This window comes from Acanthaster planci, linkage group LG15 (assembly GCF_054643075.1).
Source record: "Acanthaster planci isolate LZ-2023a linkage group LG15, COTS_SCS, whole genome shotgun sequence".
Taxonomy (NCBI): Eukaryota; Metazoa; Echinodermata; class Asteroidea; order Valvatida; family Acanthasteridae; genus Acanthaster; species Acanthaster planci.
The window spans coordinates 14,589,726-14,616,988 of record NC_141791.1 but is presented as its reverse complement, the minus strand read 5'-3'; the positions used below and the strand labels follow the sequence as shown (position 1 = coordinate 14,616,988).

Here is a 27,263-nt window from a genome sequence, read left to right as displayed (position 1 = left end):
TATCGGACTCTGATGCATACTTGGAATGATTCTAATTCTGGCCAACCCTTCCTGGTCTGTTTGGTACCAAGTACTGAACATCTGTCTCTGGTTTGATAGCATGTGAACTAACATCTACTCTCAAATCATCATGCGTTTTCTTTAAAGGTTGATACTCAGAACTTTGAGGCTTCGCTTCAGGGACCTCTCCGGCTTGGAGAGAGATCTGCGAACGACTGAGGAGAGGAATTTCTGAGTAGATAGGAGAAATGTCTATCTGCGTTTCACGTGTTGTAGACGCGATAGTGTGCGAGTTCGCGAAAGATCGGCGTCTTTGGGCGAGGATCATGACGGGTGAGGCTTGAAGTGCGGGGAGATTTACGGATCTCTGACTGGCTGTTGAAGAGCTCCTTGTCTTCAACACATACAGGGCAATGGCAACGATGATGATTTGAAGGAATACGACGGCAAAGATGCCACCGATAACCACCCACTGCTCAATAAACTGCTGTTTACCACTACTGGCCCCGGTGACGACTTGAAAGGGGCGTTGATGGCCCCCAGGAAGTAGGGTTGTCCTCGCTAAGTCTTCAATCAGTCCGGCAGAAGTCAATGCTTCAGAAATCGATGAACGGTCGCTTGGAGTACGCTGATCAGAATGGGGAACCTCGCTGAGAGAAGATTCTGTATATGTCTTTCTTCCGATCGTGACAAAAACATTCCACCATGCCAGCTCGGTTGGAACTAATGTTTCTTGTTCTGTAGTCTGTGGAACCAAAACCATCTGGTGCCAAGAGCTCGACTGCTGACAGTTGGTGTTAAATGTAATCAAGCATTTTATCGAGCGCTCGTTGTCTGAAGTCACAAGGGGGTTAATTATCAGTTGATTTCTTGAGATTGAGAATCGCTCCGTGGTATTAATGGAAAAGGTGTTGTTATCTACATCTTTTAGGATCCACTGAAAGGGAGCCGAGTCTGGATGAGGATCAACATCACAAAGAAACTCTCCTCCATCACCAAGAATCAGTTCTTGACGTTGGAGTACTCTTATAGAGCGCTTCAATTGTGTTTGACAGATCGGTTGGTCCGTCACAGTCAAAAAAGCGTTGCTGGAGTATTCGTAAGGAAAGCCATGTTCTCGTGTAAAAGCAAAACAGTAGTACTTCTTACTGTCTGCCAATGTAACATCGTTGATTACCAGACTGTACGTCGTGAAATCCTCACTGATTTTCAGAGACACTGAATATTTACCATTATTGAACGGACTCAGATATTTTGAACAGCGGGTCAATATGTTGTGATCTTTTCTACCCACTGACTTCATCGCCCAAGAGATTCTGTCATGTGGGCAATCAATCACGTAATTGGTTTGACAAGTAAATGTCGCACTGTCTCCAACCCTCACTATCTGATCCTGAGGGTTTAGGTTGAAAGGCTCAGATCTCGAAGCAGCACATGGAACTTGATGCGCAACACACACGAGGAGCAGGCCTACAAGAACACCCATAGCCATCGTTGTCTCGAAGTGAACATCAAATTGGAAATGAGACTCAAGGCGCTGTGAAGTTCTTTTTATACGAAACGTTTATGTACTGCCAGACACAACCTGTTTTCAGTTTTGTGTAGGGGATATGTAAATTCGAAAGCGAAGATATAGGCCTACTTAATGCTACGCCTTTCTGAAAACAAAACTCTGTAGGCCCTATCTGTGTATAAGCCTATAGCTTGGCCTACCGTTCTCAAAGATTGTGTGATCAAAATATCTGTTAGAATAAACAAATCAGTTCAGGAGGATTGGGTAATACTTTCAGTGGAATTCAGGAACGCTCAGGACGAGTTTATAGGCTATCTGTGTTTTGTAACAAATTCGTCCCTGTTCGTATAACTCAGCAGGATTTGGGAGTTTCTTCTTCATATGCTTGTTCGTTTGAGACATGAAAACAGTCCAACGTTGCTGCTTCAGCCATCCGAGTCCGTCCGAGTCGGATCAAATCCCGTCTTCCTGGTTAGTAGCGGGGCGTAAATGATGGGGGGGGGCTATTGAATCATCCTTTCACTTTTTCGTAGTGAAAGAAAATGTAAAGTTAAGGCGGATTTGGGGAAAATTTTGGACTTCCTAACATTAACAACCAAAATGAATTCACCAGCACTGAAAAGGTAGCCTGGGCCAGGGGAGCTATAGGCTTATACAGTTTTTATCTGAGGCTGAGGGGTGAAAGTATCATGGACTTGCAGTGCCCCTCGTAATGTCATATGGTGTCAGCATCCCCTACATACATTCTACTTCCAAGGCCAAGCAAGTTTTGATTTACGCCATCATCACGCACGGGCAAGTCCCAAACACAATACGCCACTGCTCGTGTAAGCTCGTGTGCATGTGAGCCAGACGAGGCCTCAGTGAGGGAGCCTGGGGTAGCGCCCTGGGGAAAAAATGAAAAAAGGGTAAAAGGAGGGGAGTAAAAGAAACGGGGAAAAAGATAAAAAGTTGATGAAAATCTTTTTAAAAAATTACCATCTCCAGCTATTAATTGTTTATAAATTTTTAGCTACTAGCACAAAAGACGTATGATACGTTCGTGGACGAGGTTTCCGGTCAAAGGTTAAAGCGGCAAAATTGTGACAGGTAATGTTGCACGTGTCCTTTGCATGAAATAATTTGGCAATTCGAATATTCACTGAAAAATTCAAAGTTTTTCTCAGAAATTACTTGATATTCTCCCTGCTAAATTGAAGCTATTCGACGGTTTACGGTTTTGAGAATGGGACGTCGCTGTCATGCACTCAAGGAGGAATGATATACTGTACTAGCAGGCCCTACAATACAGTGACACGTGTCAGACAGGCACGTCAGTAGGCAGGCTTTACATGCGTGGTGGTGAAGCGCCAGTTGTAGGTGGTAGACAGAAAAGGAGGGCACATACAAATAACGACGCGCGTCATATGCATATTAATATACTCAGGATGCACAAGGTGTGTACTTTATAAACATTATGAGGCAAGTCATTCCACATGGCCTCCTTTCATGCCTTTTCCGTCTACCTAGGTAGATGTGGACATAGGTTCAACCCCCTAGGGTGTACAGGTATGTATGTAAAATGAAAAAAATCGGAGGATTTGGAACTCTTTCAAGGGCCGTTACACTAGTTGTACCCTTTGGCTTACTGCACTGATTTTTCCGAATTTTTGCATATATTTTACTACTGTATAGCTTCTTGACATGCCTGAAAATTTCTCTAATTAGGCCTGGGCCATGGCAGGGTAGGGGCTGTATTGTGCAGTTGTGTAAGTCAGATTTACTTCTCATCATTCACAGTCTAATCTAATTCCACATTGGCCGAGGCGTGTTAGGCGTGGCATATTTTTTACATACATGAAGTAGAGGAAACTTTGGGCTTCACTTTTTTCACTGTTTGTTGGTATACATGTATGTGGCAGATGTTGGCCTAAAATAATGTAAGGTCATGAGAATGAATATCTTGGACTTCCGTCCACCGCCCACATAGGGCCTACCGCTGAAACAACCACCAAAAATTTTTTATTATTTTCCAAAAAGTTACTAGGCCCTATTTCAGAAATATCTTTTTTGTCCCTTTGGGAATGTTTAAAAATGGCTGCTAAGTAAATCAGGAGTTCGTAGTGCACCTGCGTACAAATGGCACGATGAAAGACAGACTGAGAACTGGTTTACTTTAAGGTTGGTTCTCTTTTCATGGACTCATACTCACTATCGATGTGCGGTATGTACACCAACTAATGACTAATGAAAAAAATCCTCATGGGTTTTCAAAATTGTCCAGACAGAGAACCAGTATGTTCATTCTCATAGCCTAATTGTGACCTAACCTAACCAGTATGTTCATTCTTATAGCCTAATTGTGATCTAACCTAACCAGTATGTTCATTCTCATAGCCTAATTGTGATCTAACCTAACCAGTATGTTCATTCTCATAGCCTAATTGTGACCTAACTAGCCCTAAATATTTGTAATTGTGACGTAAATTCATAAATTATTACAAATTTGCTACCAGGCTGGCATTCTTGCGGTCAACATGATGTCACTATGCACTTTTAAAACATGGCAAAGTGGCAAATTTACCCTTCGTGCTATTCAACAGTGTACAAAAGTTCCCGTGACCGTGAGAAAGCAAGGTATCATGACCATTGTAAATGTTTTGTGTACGTGTACTTATCAACATGACATAATTTTCGTCAAAATAATTAATTTACTTGCTTGAAATGAACTGAAATCTTTTCTGTTTTATTGATAATGAATTGTTAGACCTACATGTAGAACTCTTTAAAACTACCAACCAAAATTTTTCAACAGAGTAAAAGAACATAATCAGCATGTACTGTGCGTCTTCGCTCCAAAGTTCTCAGTAATAAAAATACACTGATTAGAATTATTTTTAAAACTCCTCCAGTCTAGAGTTATTAATATATCAGTGATGTAATTTTTCTTCCTGTCAATTTTTAGTAGGGAGTGTATGGACGAGTGTATAAATGAAGAACGTAATATCTCTGAATTGTGGATGATGCAGTAATCCTCAAAACCAGGCAGAATGGAAGCCATGCGAACTGACAAAACTGATTTCACTGATAAAATCAGGCAAATTGATGGTAATGTGTTATCCATTTCCCCCTCATTTTCTTATGTCAGCTTAGAACATCTTTGCTGTGGTAGGGTATAATTGCAGTCATGATCAATTCTTTCCACACCCATTCCTTTGCATCCAGTCTTTCTCCCTACATTTTTTGCATAAGTCATAAGCTTCACCATTCCCAAATATTCAGCAAAATTATCAGTTAATATTAATGCGCTATTTATAATTCTTGACCTTCAATCTTTCTCCGTACTTTCATTTGCATAAGTCTCTTCTCATATTGCACCATTCCCAAATACTCAACATTTGCCAGTTGATCTTACTGAATCTGGCCGGTTGGACTTGATACATCAATTGTATATGTATTTCAAGGTCTTGTGACACAGTTATGTCAGGAGTACGATGAAAACAAGTGTGATGGGATCATTGACCTGTTACTAGACATCTCCCAGTCCTTAATTGGCCTGTACACCAGAGTACCACAGCGCCAGGCTGTTGAAATGCAGGTTGGTAATGAAAATGAAACTGGTAACTTACAGAAAAGGGCTCAAAAATAACAACCTGTATATTGACCAATAATTCGAAAGTATGGTGTTATCACATTACTCTTTGCCTCTTTGCCTAGACTGCATAAAGGGTCACTCATCACAAACAGTAACATCGTAGTGTCATCTTTTTTATGATGCACTATCATTTACCTGCTAGAAAACACCATTTTGCTCATTTTCAGCAAGTGACAAGAAATGGTCAAGCACTGGGTGCTTTTTTAGAGAGGTGTCACTTTCCATTGTACAAATAATTCAATTTATTCCCTACGGTATTTGCAATTAAATACAGATACAGAATTGGTCAGTGTCATTGTGGAATGTTGCAGTGGCAAGAAAAACAGGAGAATCATTGACACAGGAACTCAATTCCAAAGGTGAGTTTATTCATTGCCACTAATAACAGTATCTGAATGAATGGTTTTGCAGCCTGATTTCAAATTTATTAGCAGCTGTAGCAAGTTTTGGAACTGACTTTTGTATCAAGAGTCAGTTATTGCAAAGGATGTGAGAACCAACTCACCTGTACTTATTTAAAATTGACTTTTGAAATCCAGTCTGAGTGTAAAAATTGATTTGAATTATTGACCGTCTACTTCAGCTGCGTATGTTGTTTTTTCCTGCACAGTCAGACATATTGCATGCAATCTTGCCTTCTCCATCCCATCTTCAAGGGAAACATTTGCATTTCTCAAGAAGCGGATAATGGTATGTTCACTAAGTACTTTTGCCCTTAAATAGCTATTTAAGACAATTGCCACTCTGCATTTATTCAGATAAAGCTCATCTACATTACTTTTAATGCAAAGCAAACGGTAGTTTCAATCAATTTTTTTGTTTTTGTTTTTCAGATGGCTGGCGGAACGGGGCGTGCCTGGCTGGGTGAGTTTTAACGTTTCCAATTCTTTCCATTTGTAGAGCTAAAATAATTGGTAAAAAATAAGACCCAGGGAAGTGGCATATAGTTTGAAGTTTAATGTTTCATCATTCAGAAGAATGGCACAGTTTCTAATCCTTACTCTGCTATTTGCCTTGAAGTTAAATGTTTCATCATTCAGAAGAATGGAACAGTTTCTATTCCTTACTCTGCTATTTGCCTTGAAGTTTAATGTTTCATCATTCAAAAGAATGAAACATTTTCTATTCCTTACAGAGATCACTCTGCTATTTGCCTTGAAGTTTAATGTTTCATAATTTAAAAGAATGGAGCATTTTCTATTCCTTACAGAGATCACTCTGCTATTTGCCTTGAAGTTTGCCAGGTTTATTCCAGGAACACACTCAGTTTGTAAATTTTATTAAACATAAAAGTTATTGCACCAAAAAATGATGTGTTTGACTACTTTATTATTACTTTCTTTAGATTGCCAAAAACCCATGATGGCGGACCAGTCTTTGAGCTTAGCAATGGATGTAAGTATGAGATGTTGGAACATCATATAACTTGAAAGGAATTTAAATTTTTCAGTTGTAATTGTGGTTATTTTCTGCAGAATAGCTGTTGGCTGCATGAATGTTTTAAAAAATTTTTTTGCTGCTTGAATGTTGTAGAAAAAAATTCTACTCTGCTATTGTTTGTGAAATCTAAAATATTTCAGCAAGAACTAACAAAAATTTGGTAAATAAACATCATTCTGTCTTCAATAAATCTGTTTGTCAACACTATTCAGGGATTGGAGAAGATGAGGAAGATGTTAGAATCTACTCCTTCTGGTTCATCAGATGAATGGAAAGAGGCCGAACAGCTGCAATACATAGATATGGACAAAGAAGTATTCAAGATTTATGTCACCAAAGCAGAGTCGGTGAGCTACTTCCTTTTACAGAATCTGAGTCAATTATCATTTTGCTTATAGTCTTTCAGTAAAAGTTTGCTGTCATTTGTAATCATTTTCTTTTGTTAAAAACTCTGCTTGCAACATCCTGAGTCATCTCTTTTGGACTTGTGGTATCGCCCATGAAACATTCCTGATACGGTTGTATCAATTTTGGTTTCTGTAATTGTGCCATTGCAAATAGGTACAAAAAAATTCAGTGCTGGCAGGAAAGGAAACTTGTTGAACACCCCCAGCAGTAGAGCTAATGTTTAATTTTATAGAGCTAATGTTTAATTTTATAGAGCTAATGTTTAATTTTTCGATGCTGTAGTGCAGAAACCTGTTAGTTTCAGTATCTGTTTTTCCTTTTTTTTTTTAGTCTGTCATGCAAGATGATCATGCTGTTGGGTTAGAATGGATTCAAAAAGCCAAAGAACTTCTGCCACAAATACCGAATGAGGTAAATCTCAACTGCTACTGTTTACTTTTGGAATAATCATTTCACTTTTGGTGCAATTTGTGTTTTGGTTGGAGTGAACTTTCACATTTTGGTTTGTCCTTTCTTTCTTTCTTTGTGCTTTTTTGAGAGCTTTTGAAAAAAATCAAGAACCTCGTATGCAGGTTGGACTTGAATCCACTACCTCATACTTTTGTACACTCAGTTCTGTTACCTTTAAGACATAAATTACTCAGAAAAGATGTCCAAGTTCTGTTTGTTAATTTACCATTTAGTGCTTTTTTGTCAGTCTTCTTACCTAGCTCTGCTGTGCTATAACTTTGGTTGTGACAGTGTGGACAAGAAGCATTACAAAGCTACTATTGCGTGGCTAAGGTATAGTGGATATTGCACTTGTGTCTCTCTTGGACAAGAAGTATTACAAAGCTACTATTGCATGGCTAAGGTGTAGTGGATATTGCACTAGTGTCTCTCTTAGACAAGAAGTATTACAAAGCTACTATTGCATGGCTAAGGTGTAGTGGATATTGCACTTTTTGTGTGTCTCTTCGACAAGAAGTATTACAAAGCTACTATTGCATGGCTAAGGTGTAGTGGATATTGCACTTTTTGTGTGTCTCTTCGACAAGAAGTATTACAAAGCTACTATTGCATGGCTAAGGTGTAGTGGATATTGCACTTGTGTCTCTCTTGCTCTAAAACAGAATCTGATCTGGAAACATCTCATTGTTTTCAGTATTGCAGACAGAACGCTTGCTTTTCATACAGTTTTTCATTATCATTTCTGCCTTCAAGTTTTTTAACTAAGGCTTGACTTCACCTGAATTCACTTTACTTGGTTTGATGTTTTTCTCACTGCAGAGAGAGTCTTGAGTTAGGCAAAGGAGAACACCCTATTGAATCAGAATTTCAGGTAATCTTTCTACATATTAAATTTACATGGCTGTCCTGGTTAAGGCCAAGAATTTCTGTAGGTATACAAAATATTGGTAATACAGAATCTTACCAGTCATTTGCAGAAGCTAAAAAATTCCTTGTCTGGATTTATTAATACTCTTTGATTCCAAACAGAATGTGCCAGGGAGACAAAAATCTGTGTTGCGTGTAACAATGGTTAATAGTGAAAGGAATAAAGACAAGTTGCTTCATCAGAACTGATCAAGCTGAAAACAACTTAGGCATGAAGAAGAAACATTTTGTCTTGTATTTGCACAGGCTAGGACTCTACGTTTGCTTGCCAGCACTTACCTAGACTGGGATCCAGAACAGTACGGTCAGAAAGCTTTGAATGCAGTTGGTTTGGCTAATGCTGTAAGTGTTAAAGACAACTTGTCATGCAGGAAAGTGTAACTGATTACATGAGGAAAAAGATGTCAAGCACACAGTGTTATTTGTAAACATGAAGTTGACTGCGGTGGTTGAGATTTTAGACTGACCCTCTTTTAAGATCGAGATCCAAATTAGGTTCAAATCTCACCTGCCTCAATTTCCTTGCTTATATTCCTAATATATAAACACCTGTTCACTTTCCCTGTATAGTTTGTTTGATGACTTGGTTTTAGTGTGGGGAGTCAAGATGCCCACTGATACAGTGAACAGTCCATTTAAAAACAAAACACATTAAATGTAAACAAGATCTTACAGGTCTTACAAATGTGGCATTATTTGTGGAATCACCGTTTGCTTTCTGTTTCAAGCAGATCTAATCTCCATCTTCTTAACTTTTACCAGGAACACAGTCATCCCTCAGGCCTCCATCTTAAGATCAAGATTCTGCTGTGTGTCAATGGCAGTGACAACCGAATTAGAGGAGGTCAGTTCATTGGTAACAATCATGGGTTTTTGTCTGAGGAGTTTTGTGAAAACCAGTCTGTTCTTGGCAGTGGGAATGCTTTATTTTCAATTTTGATTTTGTTTTCAGCTGTAGATGATCTAATTAGCCATGCTGACTTGAGTGTTAACCTGGCTGTCCATACAGTGAAGATGCTTGCTCAGCATGATAAGTAAGTTATCAGCTTTCTGGGAAATCTAAATAAAGAAAATAGTGTTTTATTTCCTGTTGAGCCGATAGTATGGTTGTTAAGAAGCATGCTGGAATTTGAAGTGGCACATTACATATCACTCTGCCACTCCGAGGTGGCAGCAAAGACAGAGCCCCTCTTTTGGATGTGTTGATTGTACCCACAGTGGACCCTTTTTTGAATATGGAATTCAATTTTTGTTTTCCATTTTTGTTTCTCTGGTAGACTGGACATCAGTTTATATTCCTGTCAAAAAATGGCAAGTTGTTTCTCATCACACTCTGACATTGGTAGAGTGTATCTGCAGCATCTAGAGCTGTTGCTTAGCAACAAGAAGATATCAGAGGCAAAGACATTTGTAGAGGAATGCATAACAGGTGCGAAGCAAATGCAGATTTTAGGATTTTAGGAGAAATCTCTCTCATCAACTGATAACATTTCATGATATAAAGTTACTCATATGTAGTTTTAACCACAACTACCCATTCCTGATATCTGTGTGGATAATTTTTAATGGTAGATCATTCTTCAGTCTTTGATGTTGACATCAATAACCAGAGACATTTTCACTCTGTTCTGTGGGACCAGGCAGCCAGTGCCTACGATGTAAGTAAAAAAAAATTCTTCAAATAAATTCCAAGGTAAACTGATATTTTTCTGTCAATTTTTAGAGCAAATGCAGAATAAATGATATTGCATTTGCCCAAGTTGCTGACAGATTTTGGTTTGTTGTATTTGAGATAGATTTCAACAAATATGTTGTTGATGAAAACAGTGTCAGTTTCCTGGTTTACTCTTCTGAACTTTTACCTCATTGGGCTAGTACAGTCCTTGAAAGTCCTGGAGTTCATCACAAATCCTTAAAAAAATGAAAATTAACTTATTTTGAGTATCAGTTAATGCAGAGTAATGGGACAGAGGAATTTCAAAATATGCCAAAAACTGGCAAAATTGACTGGCTGCTTTTGCGAGAAAAAACTAACTGTTAGTAGTAAATTCCATTAGTTACTGATTAATATGCAAGAGCCAGACAAACCATCTGTGTTTGCTGGATCTTTGCTCTTGAAAATGGGACTTCTGGACTGTTAGTATTTTATTGTTATGTTAATTTCTGGTAATGACACCAAGGATTCCTTAAGTACTGCAGCTTTTGAGTCTTGAAGAAACCTTTAGAGGAGAAAATTAGACGCAAGTACAGATTTACAGGTGTGAGGAAAAACCCCAGAGGAATATTTTGGGTAAAACCCACGAAATCAGGTAGGGACTGAAAACCCAATCCATGTGTAAACCAGGCTGGAAATCGAATGTGGGACCACAGAGGTGGAAGGCAAGGACATAGCCATTATTGAAGTTTGATATTCCAAGCATACCCTCAATCTTTGTCATTTCTTCCTTCTCTGCAGGTGGATGATAATGCTGAAGCATTAGCATGGTACAATTGCTCACTGACTCTCCTGACTCGATCAGACCCAAAGCATGAAAGTCTTGCTAAACTACAGAGGAACAGAGCATCATGCTATCTCAACCTTCAGCAACTTGATAAGGTACGGTCATAATGAAATAAATACTTCCACAAGCCTTATTTAGTAACTTACCTACAAATGTCATAATGATATTCAAGTGAATTGGTTGTGTACTGTTGTCATCAGGCTTTGGAAGCAGTGAAAGAAGCTGAGAAGCTAGATCCAACCAGTCCATTCACATGGTACATACTGTATAAGGTGGCTTTGTGGCAAGCAAATGAAGAAGAAGGTCAGTCAACAAGAGATCCCCTCAATTCATCATGTCTCTCTCTTTTCTCTCTGCTTCTTTCAAATCAAGAATAAAGCCTGGTTTTTTGTAATGCAGACGGAAAGCAAGACGTGAAGGCGCAGATGCAAACGGAAGAGACAACGCATGACGACGTTCTACCCAAAACTTGAAGTAAAATGGTGTCCGAAACTCGGTGATTTTTCACGGAAAACTTGCTTTTAGATTGACTCTACTGCCTTATGATGCCAAACCTCTACTTCAGTTTCATGCGTTTCATTGACGATCAGCTTTTGGTTGATCACTTGGGTGTAATATTTAAGCATTAAGACGAAAATGGGCAAAATTCATGGAACTAAGCGAGAGGGACATCGTTTCACGCCGTTCATGCCAGCATGCGTGTTTGTATGGGGATACCACTGCTGCTCGACGCAGACAGTCAGCAAAGTTGAACCTGGTTCAACTGTGCCGATCGTTCGCGAGCTGGTTTGCATTTGTCTGCATTGTTGGAAACACCTCCGTTTGGCATGTTTTCATTTGTCCGCGTTGCAGTTTGTGTTTCGATTGCGTTGCTCTCTGCATTTCTTGCGTCGATATGGAAACCAGGCGTAAGAGCTGGTTGTTGAGGACATCAATTCACAAATCTTTCTTTTGGCTAAATCCGAGTGTATTCCTGTTACCAGGTTAGGAACCTACCCTGCCCTCTTCACTACAGTTTGTGTCTTTTATTTGGCAGCTACCCAAGCAATTCAGAGACTGTGTGATTGCAGTAAGGAAGAAAAGCAAGAAGATGGTAGCGATAATAAGGAGACGGTACTCAGTCTGATCTGTCTAGCTGCTCAGATGGCATTGGAGGTGAGTTATCTCAAAGAGACGGTACTCAGTCTGATCTGTCTAGCAGCTCAGATGGCATCAGAGGTGAATTCTCTCAAAGAGACGCCACTTGGTCTGATCTGTCTAGCTGCTGAGATGGCATTGGAGGTAAGTTGTCTCAATGGGACCATACTCAGTCTGGTCTGTCTAGCTACTCATTACTCAATAATTTTGTTCTATTTCTGCAGAAAGACAATCGCAGCATCGCTATGCGATGTTTGGAGAAAGTGGTGCAATACTCAGAGGATCAACAACAGATCCTGACATCACTGAGGTTTGTATAATGATGTCATGATGATGTCATCAATTAATCAGAGAAAAAAAAGAAGACAGCACATAATTTCTGATAGTGTCTGTCAAACTGGAGTATTCTAGAAACCAGTCTTGTTTTGTTTCGTGTCAATCAGGAAGTTGACAGGCTGAAGCATTTGCACTGGTTTGACATTATATTGCCCTCTATTGTAGATGCTTGACAAGATTACAGCTGACATCCGCTCAGGGAAAAGACAATGTGTGAGTTGACTTATTAACTGCCTTCAGTCTTATGGCTAGTAAATTTTTAAAGAGCTGTGTGCCACAAACATTCACCTAGAGTTTAATCAACACAACAGGGTATATTTAGGATTCACTTGTGTCTCTGCATTCTGAACAAAATATCTTTAATGTGAGAAAAATTCTTTCTCAGATTACTACATCATTTACTGAATAATTTGGATATGTTTAAATATTTCTATGTGACTGAAGATTAAAAGTGTTGCAATCTGTTCTTACATTATCAGGACTAGGCCATCAGAAGGAATTATTGCCATAATTTATCTTAGTATTGCATTTCCATTGTAGAAATATAGCATGTGTTTTGTATCTGATGCTTTGGTATCTATATTTGCATGCAGGACTGAGGCTAATGCAGTTTTATCATACATGAAGACAGGTTAGCCAGGCAGAACAGGTGTAGGGTAAAGTCAGTGGAAATCTTGGCGCAGATCATGAGATCAAATGCTGTTTTCAAACAAACCAGTATTCGAAACTAATATGTTAGTTTCGAATACTCGTTTGTTTTTAAGATTTAGATAATAAGTTTTCAATTACTGGAGTTCCTTTATCATTTTTTGATGTGTGAATCCCTTAGTTTAAGCTGCAGATTTTAGAGACTGAAAAGGAGATTAGACGAGGATTATCTGATCTGTTATCTTGTTGAAATTTCCTCCCTGAGAAAAGAGATTTTATGTAAATTGTCAACTTGTTGATTAGGTGGGAAGGTAACACTGGACTTTTTTGTTTTGTTCAGCTTATGACACAGTACACACGGAAATTGATAAGGATGATGTTGACATTGAATGGTCTCAAGAAGCTCGCTGGTTCATGAAAATATGTAAGGAAATGATTTCATATCTTCTGAATTTAAGCATGAATTTTGCTTGGAATGTCTTTTTTTTTTTAAAGAAAGCAGTTTCAGTTATGCTGTACGTAGTTTGCACACTTTGTTACTCCTTGCACCAAGACATAATTTTATATTATGAAATGGAAACAAATTTGTATTCATACAGCATGGAACATGGCTCTGGAGTTGACGGAGAAAAGCACTTTGACCCATGAGTTCTTCATGATTTGCAGCAAGGTTAGATCTCTTCTTGTTTTCTTATTTTTCAAATAATTCAAAATGTTTCTCTTGTTTATTTTGTGTTCAGCGCATTGTTCTGCGAGGTTGTATTTTGCCACTCTCCAGTGACTTGCTATAGTTTTATTTGTAGATTCAACCCCGACAGATTCAATTGATATATTTTTTTTCAGTTCAGTCACCTGCTTCCTCCAGAGCAGAATAACGCTGCTCATCAGAAGACTTGTCTGTTGATGGCTTCAGCTGCTGCCCTTCAGATGGCTAGAGAACAGCTGAATCAGGATGATAAGGTAAGAAACAATTTTATCAGCAATTACCAACGGTGTTTGCCATTTGTATATCAGTTTTGGCTCTAGAGAATGAAACCTATAGTAGAATTTTCTGTTAACATTATTTAATCTGCACTTGTCATGATCCGCTCTGAGCAAATAACAAGTGTTTCTTCACGTAGTGACTATGGTCCTTTTGGGGAACTCGCTGCATCCATGTGCAGGTTTATATGTGTTTGGCGCTGGATGCATTAATTTTGACTGTATGGTCTTCACGTGCGTACGGTGCGTGGTTGAAAAACTTCCCATCAGCCTGTCTCTACTTTGCCAGTGAGGGTGCACTTCAACTTGAGGCAGATAAAATCATTATTTTTGCACTATTCCAACATCAGTTTTACTTTTGATTGTCTGTTTAATAGACCGATTGCGGCCACTAAATCACATGACCTATAGTGGGTATCAACCCCATAGCAACGTGTGTTTGTTGATATTGAATACCCACCACTGGTCATGTGACTTAACAGGCGCAATCGGTCTATCTGAATTGTTTGTCCCATTCTGCTAGCTTGCTTCCTTCAAGCTGTGTCTTGATCACGTCCGAGCCTGTAGGGACATCAATCAGGAACTTCACCCAGAACAAGGTAAGACAATCTATCTACCAGCCTTGATGCACTTGATGTACAATGTAGCTAGATCTTGCCATCAATCATTAACAGTCATCAGATTGACTCTCAAATTTGTGTATCATACAGTGTATGATTAGAAAGGGCCAGAAAACTTTACCTTCATGCACAGAACAAGGGTTGACAATCTAGAAACCTGAATTGTTTCCAGTCTTTGCGTATTTAAAAGCATATGCTTTTTCAAAGCTAACATAAGCCATGTATGAAGTCCTTAAACCTATACCCCTTGGATGTATGTAAAATCATATTGAAAATGGAGGATTGTGGACTGTTAGGGTTGATTAATGATATAAAAAGTGAATTGTGGGTCAGACTGATTTGTTGTTTAACCACAAAGGCATGTTTTGTGATTGTAAGTTTTCTTTTACTCAGGGAGTGACAGCAAGGAAACAACATCCATATTGTTGACTCTGTATGAGTTCGAAGCTGTGGCAAATCTAGGTGAAGTGTCTGAGTTGGATAGGATCCTGGAGGCGGTTGGGTCAAATCCTACCACAGAAATCAAGACATTGGAAACCATGGCTGGTATGTACACACCACAACGCCTGTTTTCACCCTGTATTTTTCACCCTCAGTCTCCCCAAGGGATATATTTGAGCTAGATAGGCTCTTAATTGAAGGAAGTATTATTCAATGTTCAATTCTAACCCAGAAATCAAGACACTTGGTCTCACATCCCCCTTCTATCATATTTAAGCTTTCCCTAAATAAAGTTTTATTAAACCTCTCCATTGTAAGCAGTCAGATGCCAAGTTCTCTATTTCTCTCCTAGCCCTGGTCATGGAACCCCCTTTCCTTCCCTCGTCAATCTGCAAGAAAGTGCTGCAAGTTGTCATCCAGAAGTACCTCCAGCAACCTGATGGGATGGACCTCAATAAATGCAGGTGACTGTAGTTGAAGTGTGATGCTAATTACTCTTTAATTGCTGACTTCAGAGGGGGCCTTTTCAATAAAGTATTTTGCAGGTTGGCAATTTTTGCTAAATCCTGAGTTATTGTATGGTCTTCAAAAATTTATTTTATTTCTTAATGGATTAACATGAGATTTAAGAAATAAATGGAGTTCATTAGGTCAAAGTATTAGGTATGAATTGTAAGTGGATATGTATGGTTTGAGCAGTTCCCATTTTGTGCAAGTTCTGTTCACTAAGCCTTTAAACTGACTCATGCTGGTTACACACAGCTTTTCAAGACCAGATTTCTAGCATTTACTTCAAATACCGCCCTCATGTGTTGGTAGAGGGAAAGAAAAAGAATTTGTATGAGTACTTTTGAAATCCAAACAAAACTTTTCTTAGTCCAATTCTGATCCCTTTGTTAAAGAACCTTGCAGAATCTTAGAGAATCCACTAGCTTCAAAGGCTTTTCTTTTCTTAATCACAAAATCTAATAGAATTTGCCCATGCATGAACTTTTGGGTTCATTTTGAAGATGTATGTATGGGTTCATTTTGGTTGAAAAGCTGCTGTTATGGGAGATCTACATGTATCCTTCAAATAAGTTCTAAGATAGATTCTGTTCTTTGTGCAACTGTAAATTGGGACATACGTAGCCTGAGAAACTCAAGTGGCAATAGCCATTAAATAGATATCATTAGATTAAAGATGTAAGAAAATTTTCTCAAAAACCAGTGTATACAAAGGCTGTACATTCCAGTGAAGTTATTTAAGAAACAGTTCTCTGCTTAGATAGTTAAACAATGACCCTGATTACTGCCTTTCTTTTCCTGTGTTTTCCCCCTGGTTTACCCAAGTGTTTAAAAACACAATAATAGACCAAACCCTTATAAAGAGTCAAGTCTTAACCATTTGTGTTAAAACAGTAACCTTCATCAGGGTATGTGAAAATTTACATAGAAACTGAATGACTGAAAACTGACAGTGTTGACGACTAATGTTATTTGAACAAAAGTCTGTAATGGTTATTTGATTTATTTTGATCCATGCATTTCCAAGAAAAAAGGAATGTAGCAGGAATCTATAAATTGACATCTACAAAAAACACAAAAGAAACATGATATTCAAGGAGTTTATGAGCAAAAATAACAATCCAAGGAAGAAATGAAAGAAATAAAGAAATAAAGAGTCCAAAGAGAAGAGTAAAGAGGAAAAAAAGCAACCTGTTAACTGATTTTCTGGACTTGTTCAGGTGGTGATGGATATTTTGCAACTTTTCCAAGGCTATCTGAGAAACTCAAAGTGGCAATTAGTCATTGAAAATGAATAGATTAGAAATGTAAAGAAAGTTTCTCAAAAACCAATGCATGCAAGTGCTGTAGATTTTGGGGAAGTTATTTACCAAACAGTGCCCAGCTTAGATAATGACTAAACAATGACCCTGGTGACTGCCTGGTTTCCTATCATATCCCATTGACATGGTCAATCGACATAGTTTCTTTTCCTGTGTTTTTCCCCTGGTTTATCCAAGTGTTTAAAACACAGTGATACATGTAGACCAAAGCCTTATAAAGAGTGAAGTATGAACCATTTGTGTTAAAATATTAACCTTCATTGGGGTACATGTATGTGAAAACTTATAGTGAAACTGACTGACTGAAAACTGATGACTGAAAACTGTGTTTATGACTACATGTGTTATTTGAACAAAAGTCTGTAATGGTTATTTGATTTATTTTGATCCATGCATTTCCAAAGAAAGAGGAATGTAGCAGGAATCTATAAATAGACATCTACCAAAAAAACACAAAAGAAACATGATATTCAAGGAAATGACTACATGTGTTATTTGATTTCTTTTGATCTGTGCATTTCCAACAAAAGAGGAGTATACCAGGATTCTATGAAAAGGATATGTATAACAAACCACAAAGGGAACACAGTATTCAAGGGAAGGATGAGTTCTTTTGGAATAGAAGGAAATGCAGCAGTAAAATTCTATAGAAAAAATTAAACAATCCAAAGAGAAAAGAAAAGAGAAAGAAGGTAACTTGTTATCTGATATTCTGGACTTGTTTTAGGTGGGGATGTATACTTTTACAGCATTTCCAAATCTTTTCCTGATATAATATAAACGTTGTATATGAGTGTATTCCACTTACAATGTACATTTTGTTTACAGCAAAGCTCTTCATGGCATAATAGAGCTATGTCTCAAGGATGTAAGAGCAAGTTAGGATACAGCCAGTAAACAGGAAGCATGGACGCACTTCATAACAGCACTCAACTTGATAGAAAACAACCAGGTAAAAAAAAAAAACTAGATGACTATTTCAAAGAATGAAAGGAAGCACTAGGACATACAGGGATGGGCACAAGTATTGTTGGGTACCCTTTGCAGAAAGCTTTGCACTTGGATAGCTTTCCACTTGGATAAAAACATTGATCTTCTTGTAAAAATAAAATGAAATTGTGTGGTTTCTAGAGGGTGGAACATTTTCAGACAGTAACCTAGAATGGGAAAGGAAACAGGAACCGTTTGGTGAAATCAATTCACCATAGATATTAATCACATCCACTACAGCATACAACCACTGACTTTTAGTTGACAGACCAGAATTCTAGTATGAGGGACTGTTTGCTAGTAAACTTTTCAGAGAGCCACTGATTCTCAAATAAAAAAAAAGTAACCAGTTAAGCTAAATATTTGAATATGCTGTTGCTCTTTTCGTCACATATTTTTTTTTATTTGAAATTTACAAGATTCACTTCTTTGTTGAGCACTTTTCAACTGGAATTTTCAAGAATATTTATGTCCTGGTAATCATGGAGGAATCTGAGTCCAAACCAAGAGGTATCAAGGGACTAGATGTTTTCAGAAAGGGCTAATATTATCTTGTACATACCATTGCATCATTCAGTGAAGGACAAAATTCAATTTGAAAAATGACAGCAATTCCGGACAGTTTCTCCAACACAGGCAATGCACAAACATTCTAGCAATCTGATTTATTCAGTATTTTTTTCCTCATGTTTTAGGATTTTTTAACTCATAATCATAGATTTTTATTTGTTTAATCATTATGGTTTCACTACTTTTATACAAAAAAACTAGTGCAAGTGTTTCACACTCATTTGTTGTTAGCTCTTAAAAGTCCTGAAAAGTTCCTGTATTTGATTATTGTCATGGTAATACATGTTCTGCTTGATGGTTTGTACATGTACATGTTTTATTCATCTCCTAATCTCACTCCTAACACCTCAAACCAGTGATCTGTTTCCTAAGGGCACATATGGAATTTATATCTGACAATACCAGCTCATAAAACAACCATTAATGCTTTTTCCTGTCATTTTCAGACAGCCAAATGACAGATCTTCCTTCCACTCCAAACATTTTTGAGCCCAAGATAAGAATCGTTGATATATTCCAAAACATCCTCATAAGGAAACCCACATCCCTTGCATGGATTTCGGATTTCTTAACCACAATTTGTTTGCCACTTACATTTTATCAGCGAACAAATGATACTAAGTTATTTTACTTTAAAGAAAGGGAGAACTTTTTCATGTTATGGCTTCAAAAGGTTGTGACACATGTTTCTTGTTTTTACTTTAGCTGTATGGAAAAAAAGAGGAATCTTGTTATCATTTTATGGCAGGAACTTATCCACTAGACATGTCCCTCATAGTCTGGTGAATTCACATCAAGTCCTAGCTGTCAGGAAAACCTAGACATGTCCCTCATAGTCTGGTGAATTCACATCAAGTCCTAGCTGTCAGGAAAACCTAGACATGTCCCTCATAGTCTGGTGAATTCACATCAAGTCCTAGCTGTCAGGAAAACCTAGACATGTCCCTCATAGTCTGGTGAATTCACATCAAGTCCTAGCTGTCAGGAAAACCTAGACATGTCCCTCATAGTCTGGTGAATTCACATCAAGTCCTGCTGTCAGGAAAACCTAGACATGTCCCTCATAGTCTGGTGAATTCACATCAAGTCCTAGCTGTCAGGAAAACCTAGAACAAAACAACAAAATACTCGTAATTCTTAAATATAAAAGATAAATGAATCAGGATGAATGAAAGTTAAGCAAGTCTGTCTGAGAGAAAGCAAACTTGGTGCCATTAGAGTCGTGGCCTTGTCGGCACCTTTTAATCTTCCGGTTGACTGGTGTCATTGTTCCGATCAATGTCAAAGTCATAAAAGGTCAGTTTACGGGGTCACAGGATCATATCAGGATGGGAGATTGGGTTCAGGCCAAGTGTACCAAGTTCCCACTCCTGGTTCCGCATTGTTTTGATAGGTTCAGAACTTACCTCTTTGGCTTGTGTGCATAGTCCACTTGTCCAAGTACAAAGAATGCACAATGTGTATGGTATAAATATATCACGCAGTGCGGTGATTAGATTAAAGAATACTGTTAAAACCAAATACTGTTATGAAAAAAGCAAATTCTGAGAACTCTGGCCACTTTCCTGAAGTCTTACATTTTCTTTGTTTTTCAACATCTTTTATAACAAAGTCCTGGTTATAAGTAATCTGTCTGGTCCCTGTAACTTTGTTATAAGGAGAGTTGACTATACCCAAATAGAAAAATGCCTGGGCTGTGCATCATTAATGAATGGATATGGTTGAGGTGATAAAGTATATTGATTGCAGAACTGTGCATTTCCCCTATACCAGCATACATGTTCATGGTACGACTGTAGGCTGAGGGGTCTCTCCTATGACACAAATACCTTGATAGATTTTGTATACTAGGAGAAACAGTCACCGTTGATACATATCACCCACAGTTAATGGACTATTACAGAAATCCAGTTCACGTCCATACCGTCTCTCAGTATCTATGACGCTCTCAAGTCTATAAATCTGTCAGCAGTGGTGAATCATAAAATTTATACCAGTCTTTGTGTCATTGCATTGGAAGATAAATGGGGAAGTTAACCAAACTGTAAAACAGGCTTGTGATGGAAACATTGTACATATTGTATCTATAAACGCATTAAAGAAATTTTTATGGCTTACAATTTTAATTGAATCTCTGAACTAAATAGTGGAGTCATCCTTTTGATGTATTTTCCTTTTGTCTAAAACGTATGGAAAAGATAATGAAAGGTACAATTTTAAAAATTGATTGATTGGAGAAGCTCTCATTCCCATTTGAAGAAACTTAGAAATCAACCAGATGATAAACTTCCAAGATTTGACTGTACAGACATCAACTGCACTGATGTTATCATCAATTTAGCATGTCTGAACCAAATTACAGACATGGAGGTTACAATGCACTGGGCTAGTTATAACTAATAGCAACATTGTCATAATCTAACCTTTCCTATAATAGCTAGGACTCTGGAATAGATTAAGCTCTCCTATCAGCTTTCCTTTCTGAAATTACAACCACATGGCGGCAAGTCTCGCTATTCTGCGGTTGCAAATCTTTCACGTTTGTGATGGCAGTTATTGAGCCAGTCATTTTAATGAAGTGTCAGTTCACAACACATTAATGAATGTTTCTTTTCCATTTCTCACAAAAGCGCATTCATTCTCAGCAATGCTTTGCTAATAACTGCCTTAACTCACTCCACAATCCACACTCTCATGTTTGTAGTTGAATGTAACTCGGGGTTTTGAAGTAAAGGTCCGTATAATTTTGGCGTCAGGTTCTCTCTTGCATTATGATATCTCCCACTATTGGCTCTCTGCCAAGACTGATTGAAGGACCGACCTTATTGGTTTTAGCATCCGGTATTTATGACTGGAAATGCACTCACAAATTTGATGAAATTGAATCTTGGCACCAGTAACAATTCCAGTACTTATGTCTCCTTCCATCTGCCCCCTCAGCTTGCTTGCAGTTGAGGCATGTTTCCGTACAGATGTTACTTGCATCAATCTAACTGATTTTCAAATCAAAAGTTTAAAGTCATGTCACTAGTTCCTAACCCCTGCTCATGTACTAAACATACCTACCTTGTTGAATTGTTGAATCATTTTCATTAATTCAACATTCAACAGCTGTAAGATCTATGCTTTCACTTCCCAGTTATTTATAAAGGAGTGTTGTGTAAAAAATGCAAACACAAAAATAATGCAACATTAAAATCAGAATATAATTTTGGGAGAAGGAAAGGTTTGCCCTCATTTTGCACTTGGCAGTAGCTCCGAGTCTCCGACCATAGAGGAAGGACGCAGAAGGAGTTGCCATCCAGGCACTTCAAAGTGTTTGGTCACCCCCCCCCTCAGACGAATAATAGAAAACATTCCAAAAATGCCTGATTACTGCCTGCATCTTAGCCGGACAAGCTGGGTCAGTAATATCCTAGCAATACTTGTGGTTTTTTGCTTGCAATTAAATACAAATTTAATTATTGTTGTGACCTGGAAATAGAGAAAAATCCCTGATATTAGACCTACTTTTGCCATCATAAATAAACTTTTTAAATTTTGATACACTGTTCCATTATCCATGCAGAGTTTGTAATTTCATTCTCCTCCCTCCAATACATCAGTTTTCAAAGACTTGGTAAAAATTTGGCTGAGACTGGCCAACAAAATGTTGACTTTTAGTGGATAGCTAAGTTCATAAGTAAAAAAGGTGCTAATTCATCACAGGGAGTGATCATGAAATCTCATTAAGTATGCCTTTGTACAAATGCCATAATAAAAATGATTCAAACAAAACACAAAATCTTGTAAACAACAGGGCTATTTATTCCCAAAATAACTCCAGAAGAAAGCGCTTATTAAGGGCAATGACTGCACATACAGATTTAGGGCACACAGCGTAATACAAGCAACTGCACAAGCGTTATATTTGATATTGTCGTGAGATCATACCAAGCACCAACGATGACATGAATATTCAATTTCCTATACCTCAGTGCACAAAGTTTTAAGGATGCAGATTACCAGCAACAAATTGCGCCAGCAATCAATCATAGGGTACAAGGGGGTTTCGTGGTTGTGAGACCATGGTGGGTAGCAAGCATTCGCTGCACTCTGGCTATGGACATATCAAGCATTCCAGAAAGCAGTAACTGGCCAGATGTTACAGCCAGGGCAATTCAAACTCCTGTGTCCTTTATGCCCAGCAGCAAGCTCAATCATGAACGCATTTTGCACATTGGCTAGGTTTGGAGGAAGTTGACATGATTTGAGAAAAACCCACAAAAGTCATTGTAGAGAATATCTCTTTCTTAAAATATCTCAGGACTATGTTCTCATCATGACTGTTTCATTTCCTTTCCAGGGGACTACAAAATACCCAGAGATGCAGATCTTGTGGCTGTTAACCCAAGCTTGGAATACAGGCATTCATCTCCTCAAGTAGGTCTGCCGAACACTCATTGTGTAGTCTGTCATGTTTGGTCAGCATTTTCAGCATAGGGTTATTGTCACCGTAGGTCAGCTCTGACAACTCTGTCTATTTGAAATTTAGGAAAGATTAAAATGAAGACGATTGCAACTTTAGGAAGCATCGACACAATTCCTTTGTTGTAAAATATTGGAATTTTGTAGCAGGGTATAATGAATGAACTTTGGGGGGGGGCTTAGTTAAGGGAACAAAATGAATATGAACATGAGGTACATGTATATGCACTCACTTGAAGTCTTTCTGGGTCACATACTGGTAAAAACGTGTTCATTCTATCACTGTCTATGGTAGATATAATCAAGACAACATCAAGGAACTGGAAAAGCCATTGATTTTGTTGAGCCAGCTTCCTGTGTCAGATTTAGTGGTTTTATTTTGTGACATTTTTGCTGTCCAGTATCAAGGGGTTAAGCTGTGGATATGACTGTCACTTCATTTAGGTTTTTCCCCGTTTAAAGTACTTGTAAGTTGTAGCAGAGAATAATGATGAAACCATTGACTGTACAAAGCTGAGTCATCAATCTTCTTCCTCCCGGGAATAGTCCTAAACAGTGTCTGTGTCACATGGTGATCTTTAGAAAGTGGAGGACAACTCCTGCACTCTTTATTTCGACAACTTGGAAGGTCTAACTTCTAGTCACTGCATCGAAATTCCCCTTAAGAGTTTAAGGGTTAATGAGACTCACACATCTTGAGAATTTCATCTCCTGTTACATTGTGACTTATATCTTGCAATGTTGAAGTGCCAAGAATTAGTTTGATATCTGATAGAGTCCGGATTATTGTGGCTTTCGTGGGTATACATCAAATTAGTGAGATGGAAATAGTGAACCCTAACTCTTCAAGGTTTTATTTATTGGAAATATTGGTCAGTGCTGAGAGGAATATTCATTTGCATGGCTTCGGTGTGTCACAAATTTAACCAAAATTCTGTTTGTACATTGGGAAAATCTTTCAGCTCTTGATAGCGTCGTGTTCTTCAGAATTCAATTCCGTGCGTGAAAAACAAAATGATTTGTGGATTTGTAGCTGATAGGAGTAATTTGGTCATCAGCTGTAGGGTTTTATACTGTTTTGTTGCCGAGATGAATCATTGAAAAATATTTTCCTAGGAATATACATTGATGTTCCCAGTTAACTTGCTTGATGTGTTCCGGCTTGGATACAGAATGTTACACTATTGAAGATCACTTAACTTCCAGTTGAACCATAAAATCAGGGCAGCAAATACTTGAACACTGGATGAAAGTTCAGCTTCCATCCATTCTGCTGTGTGGGATGCCGTTACTCATTCTGATAAAGGATCCAACATTACCTATGGTGGCTCATGGCCAATCCCTGGGAGATGATGGTAAAATCATGTGACCATGTGAAAAAGAAATCTTGAATATGAGCACGGCTGTCAGCCTTGGTCATGCCTGGCTTGTCATGAATGAAAACCACAGCTGGTTGGTTTATCAAGTAGGTGTCAGCATAGCAAAGACAAACCACTATGAAATGGTAGTACTCAGACAATTAATTTATCATGAAGACTGCTATGGAGCTTTTATCTAATACTGAGCAGTTCAAACTATCTAAAGTGACATTTATACACATTTGGTGATTACCTGCTGTTTACAGGTGCATCCAGTCCCTGTCATGTGACCCAAACCAACAACATGGCTAATTACAGTGCCAACTGTCTTTGAAATATTATAAGGAAAAGCCTATCTTCTCTGTTGGCTTCTTTTTGGGAAGTCACTAGTTAGTTATTTGGAAATTGATTTGTAATAAGTTTATTACAAACTGGCCATAAATTATGCTATAAAATTAGGTTCATAGAAAATTAGACGAGCTCCTCTTTCATGTCAATTTTCTTAGGGAAATTCTTTGTCAATGTTTTGTAAATTAATGTACTTTGGTCATAACTGTGAAGTTTTGATTATATCAATCAACTAGTGTGAGCTTCAACCTGTTAATGAATTTCAACCTGTTAATTGATTTTTTTTATGATGACATCAACAGTGGAGGGCAACTGACTGATGCAGAGAAGTGGTGTGGCCTAGCTGTCAGAGTTATGAATCACCTGACCAGCCTGAAATCCAATTATGAAGAAAAGGTACACTTCATTTTGTGAATAAAAACATTCTATGAACATTCTGGTTACTGCTGGCCCTCCCTAATCAAGTTGGCCTATCTTTCCAGAGATTTTCTTGATAAAATATCGTAACTTCCTTTACAGATGAAGACTATCTATTCTGAAGTTCTGGAGAAGATTGAAAGAGAGAAATTGAAGGGGAACCTGGAGGAGGGATGAAACTTGGTAAGATCAAGGTACAGTGTGCATGTAGATATAGCTGCCAGAGATTGGTGCTCTCAATGTCTCTTTAAGATCTGTTGATAGTCAAGCCAACACTTCCTGGCACATGTTTTTGGATGTTATATTATTGACATTCTTTTTTCTAGGTCATTTGTTAGTGTGCCATAACTATTAAAACTCTTTGATCAAAAACACTGTTAGCCAATTGCTGTGGTGTGATTTTGCTTTAATGTGAATGTTTTTTGCTCATTGATCAAGACTCAACAAGGGAGTTTTAGTAGAGTCAACAATTGTAGTGAAGATCATCATTGATTGTCTTTCTTTGAAGCAGTCAACAAGTAGTCTGAAGTGATTGCCTTCTTGGATTTCTTAATCTTTGAAAACTGACAAAAACTAAGCAACATATATGCACAGTGTGACATTCTTACTTTTGGTAAGGATTTTTTAATCCTAAAAAGAGACAGAATAATTGTCTAACTGTGCTTTTTGGTCATTAAATTGTCTTATGATATTCAGGTTTTTATCAACACTGGAAAAATAACTGTTTGAATGTTTTCATGTTTAAAGTGCTTATGCATTGAAAAGAGTTTCAGATTTACCTAGGTGAGTGGTTTTAAATCTTTCATCAGGCATTGTTGATTGTTATATGAGTTATTGTGTTTAGGAAGCATTTGAATAAAGAAAACTTCACGTTGGTTATAACGTTCCAATTCCTACTGTTATGATTCCCTTAATGGTTCACACCACCTGAAATTTCACTTTTATTTCCAAACTTGCCTGTATGTTATTTGTGCTTCACCAGGTAGATTGTTTCACATCAGCTGGTGAAATTCTTTTGTCACAGTTAGAACTCTAGGAGACAGACTAGCACAGTAATTCTACCCTCGCTAACTTGTTCCCTGCTGATTCAGTCAGTATTCATTCTGAGGGTTTTACTCTCTACTCATCCACAGTGCCAAAACACTTCAATCTGATTTTTGTGTGCGTGCACAAAAAGACATAAATATTGAATGAATAAACTTCAAGCTTCAAGTTTATTCTGTGCCTTTATTGATATGGATTTGACAGTCACTAGCAGGTGCTAGATTTCATCCAAAGACAGTCTGGGCTGAGGATGTCTGTTGATGTTAACGGCAGGCTACATGTTTATATGCAGCTCTCAAACCCTCTCATTATACTCAGCCTCATATTTCAAGATTTTTTGTCATATTTGGAACATTGATTCCTCCCAGCGCCATTGGTCTCCCTGGCTGTCACTGCGGTCGCATTAAGCAAACTGCATGAAAGCTTTCCTGTACACTTGGCCGCGTATGAAGTACTTGCACTTATTGAGCTAGGTTCATTGTTTATGGGGATCATGGGTCATTTTGTTAAAAGCATCATTTCTCATGATGCTGTCGTCATAGTAATTATAAATCCTCCATGTTGATTTATCTTCAACATTGTCTGTGAATCACTGTCTACCCTTTGTAACTCATCATGCCAATTTTTATAAATACCATGGTGAGGTGTGCATGCCCATGAAATGTTTGCATATAAATGAAGAGTATGAAGTCTTACCAATGTAAGTTGACATCACAGATATTTGGAGTAATTTTGTGACTGATTGGCCTTAGCCAGGGGTCAAATTTTTGCTGCAGCATTTAGGATTATCCTTTGAATCTTAACAACTGTATATATTTCCATTGTGAATTTGTGAACACTCTACCTCCAGAAGTCATTTAGCATATATTGGACCCATGTGGCTTATTGCTGCCTTACACTAAACATCCCTGAATAAATGATGATGATGTATGCCATCCATGATAATGATGACTGAGATGGGATAAGGCTAGGTGTCATGAGATACGCGAGGGCAAAGATGAAACACAGACAGACGAGTGATACATTGATGCTTGATGAAGGAAAATACTAGTATGTCTGTGATGCTGAAATTGAAACGGTATCTTAACAGGATGGAAATGTAGGAATTTCATTCATACATGTAGAGGATAAAATTTTTCATGGTAAAATGACCCACAGATAGCTTTTCTTTAGACTTGTAGATCATATAACAATTGATGTATCC

The 27,263-nt window shown here is 38.0% G+C and overlaps 1 protein-coding gene across 2 annotated transcripts; it reads left to right on the top strand.

Annotated features, from left to right (window-relative positions):
* Nucleotide 1: 1 nt before the first annotated feature.
* On the top strand, nt 2-25,897 carry tex11 (testis expressed 11). 2 transcript variants are annotated; one of them, XM_022234223.2, is made up of 31 exons: nt 3-4,600; nt 4,957-5,090; nt 5,422-5,506; nt 5,758-5,837; nt 5,981-6,011; nt 6,493-6,542; nt 6,800-6,934; nt 7,326-7,406; nt 7,693-7,778; nt 8,265-8,316; nt 8,619-8,714; nt 9,135-9,216; nt 9,325-9,406; nt 9,650-9,801; nt 9,945-10,030; nt 10,828-10,968; nt 11,074-11,176; nt 11,910-12,028; nt 12,235-12,320; nt 12,512-12,559; nt 12,940-12,977; nt 13,335-13,418; nt 13,594-13,664; nt 13,838-13,954; nt 14,499-14,574; nt 14,989-15,141; nt 15,389-15,500; nt 17,694-17,817; nt 22,771-22,847; nt 24,901-24,994; nt 25,118-25,897. In XM_022234223.2, exons 1-28 carry the CDS (start codon nt 4,543-4,545, stop codon nt 17,746-17,748), a joined length of 2,493 nt encoding a protein of 830 aa, XP_022089915.2. In that variant the 5' UTR covers nt 3-4,542; the 3' UTR covers nt 17,749-17,817; nt 22,771-22,847; nt 24,901-24,994; nt 25,118-25,897. The 2 variants fall into 2 exon arrangements, with proteins under 2 accessions (XP_087002833.1, XP_022089915.2); XM_087146707.1 differs by lacking the exon at nt 4,957-5,090 and having other exon boundaries at nt 2-4,600.
* Nucleotides 25,898-27,263: the final 1,366 nt, after the last annotated feature.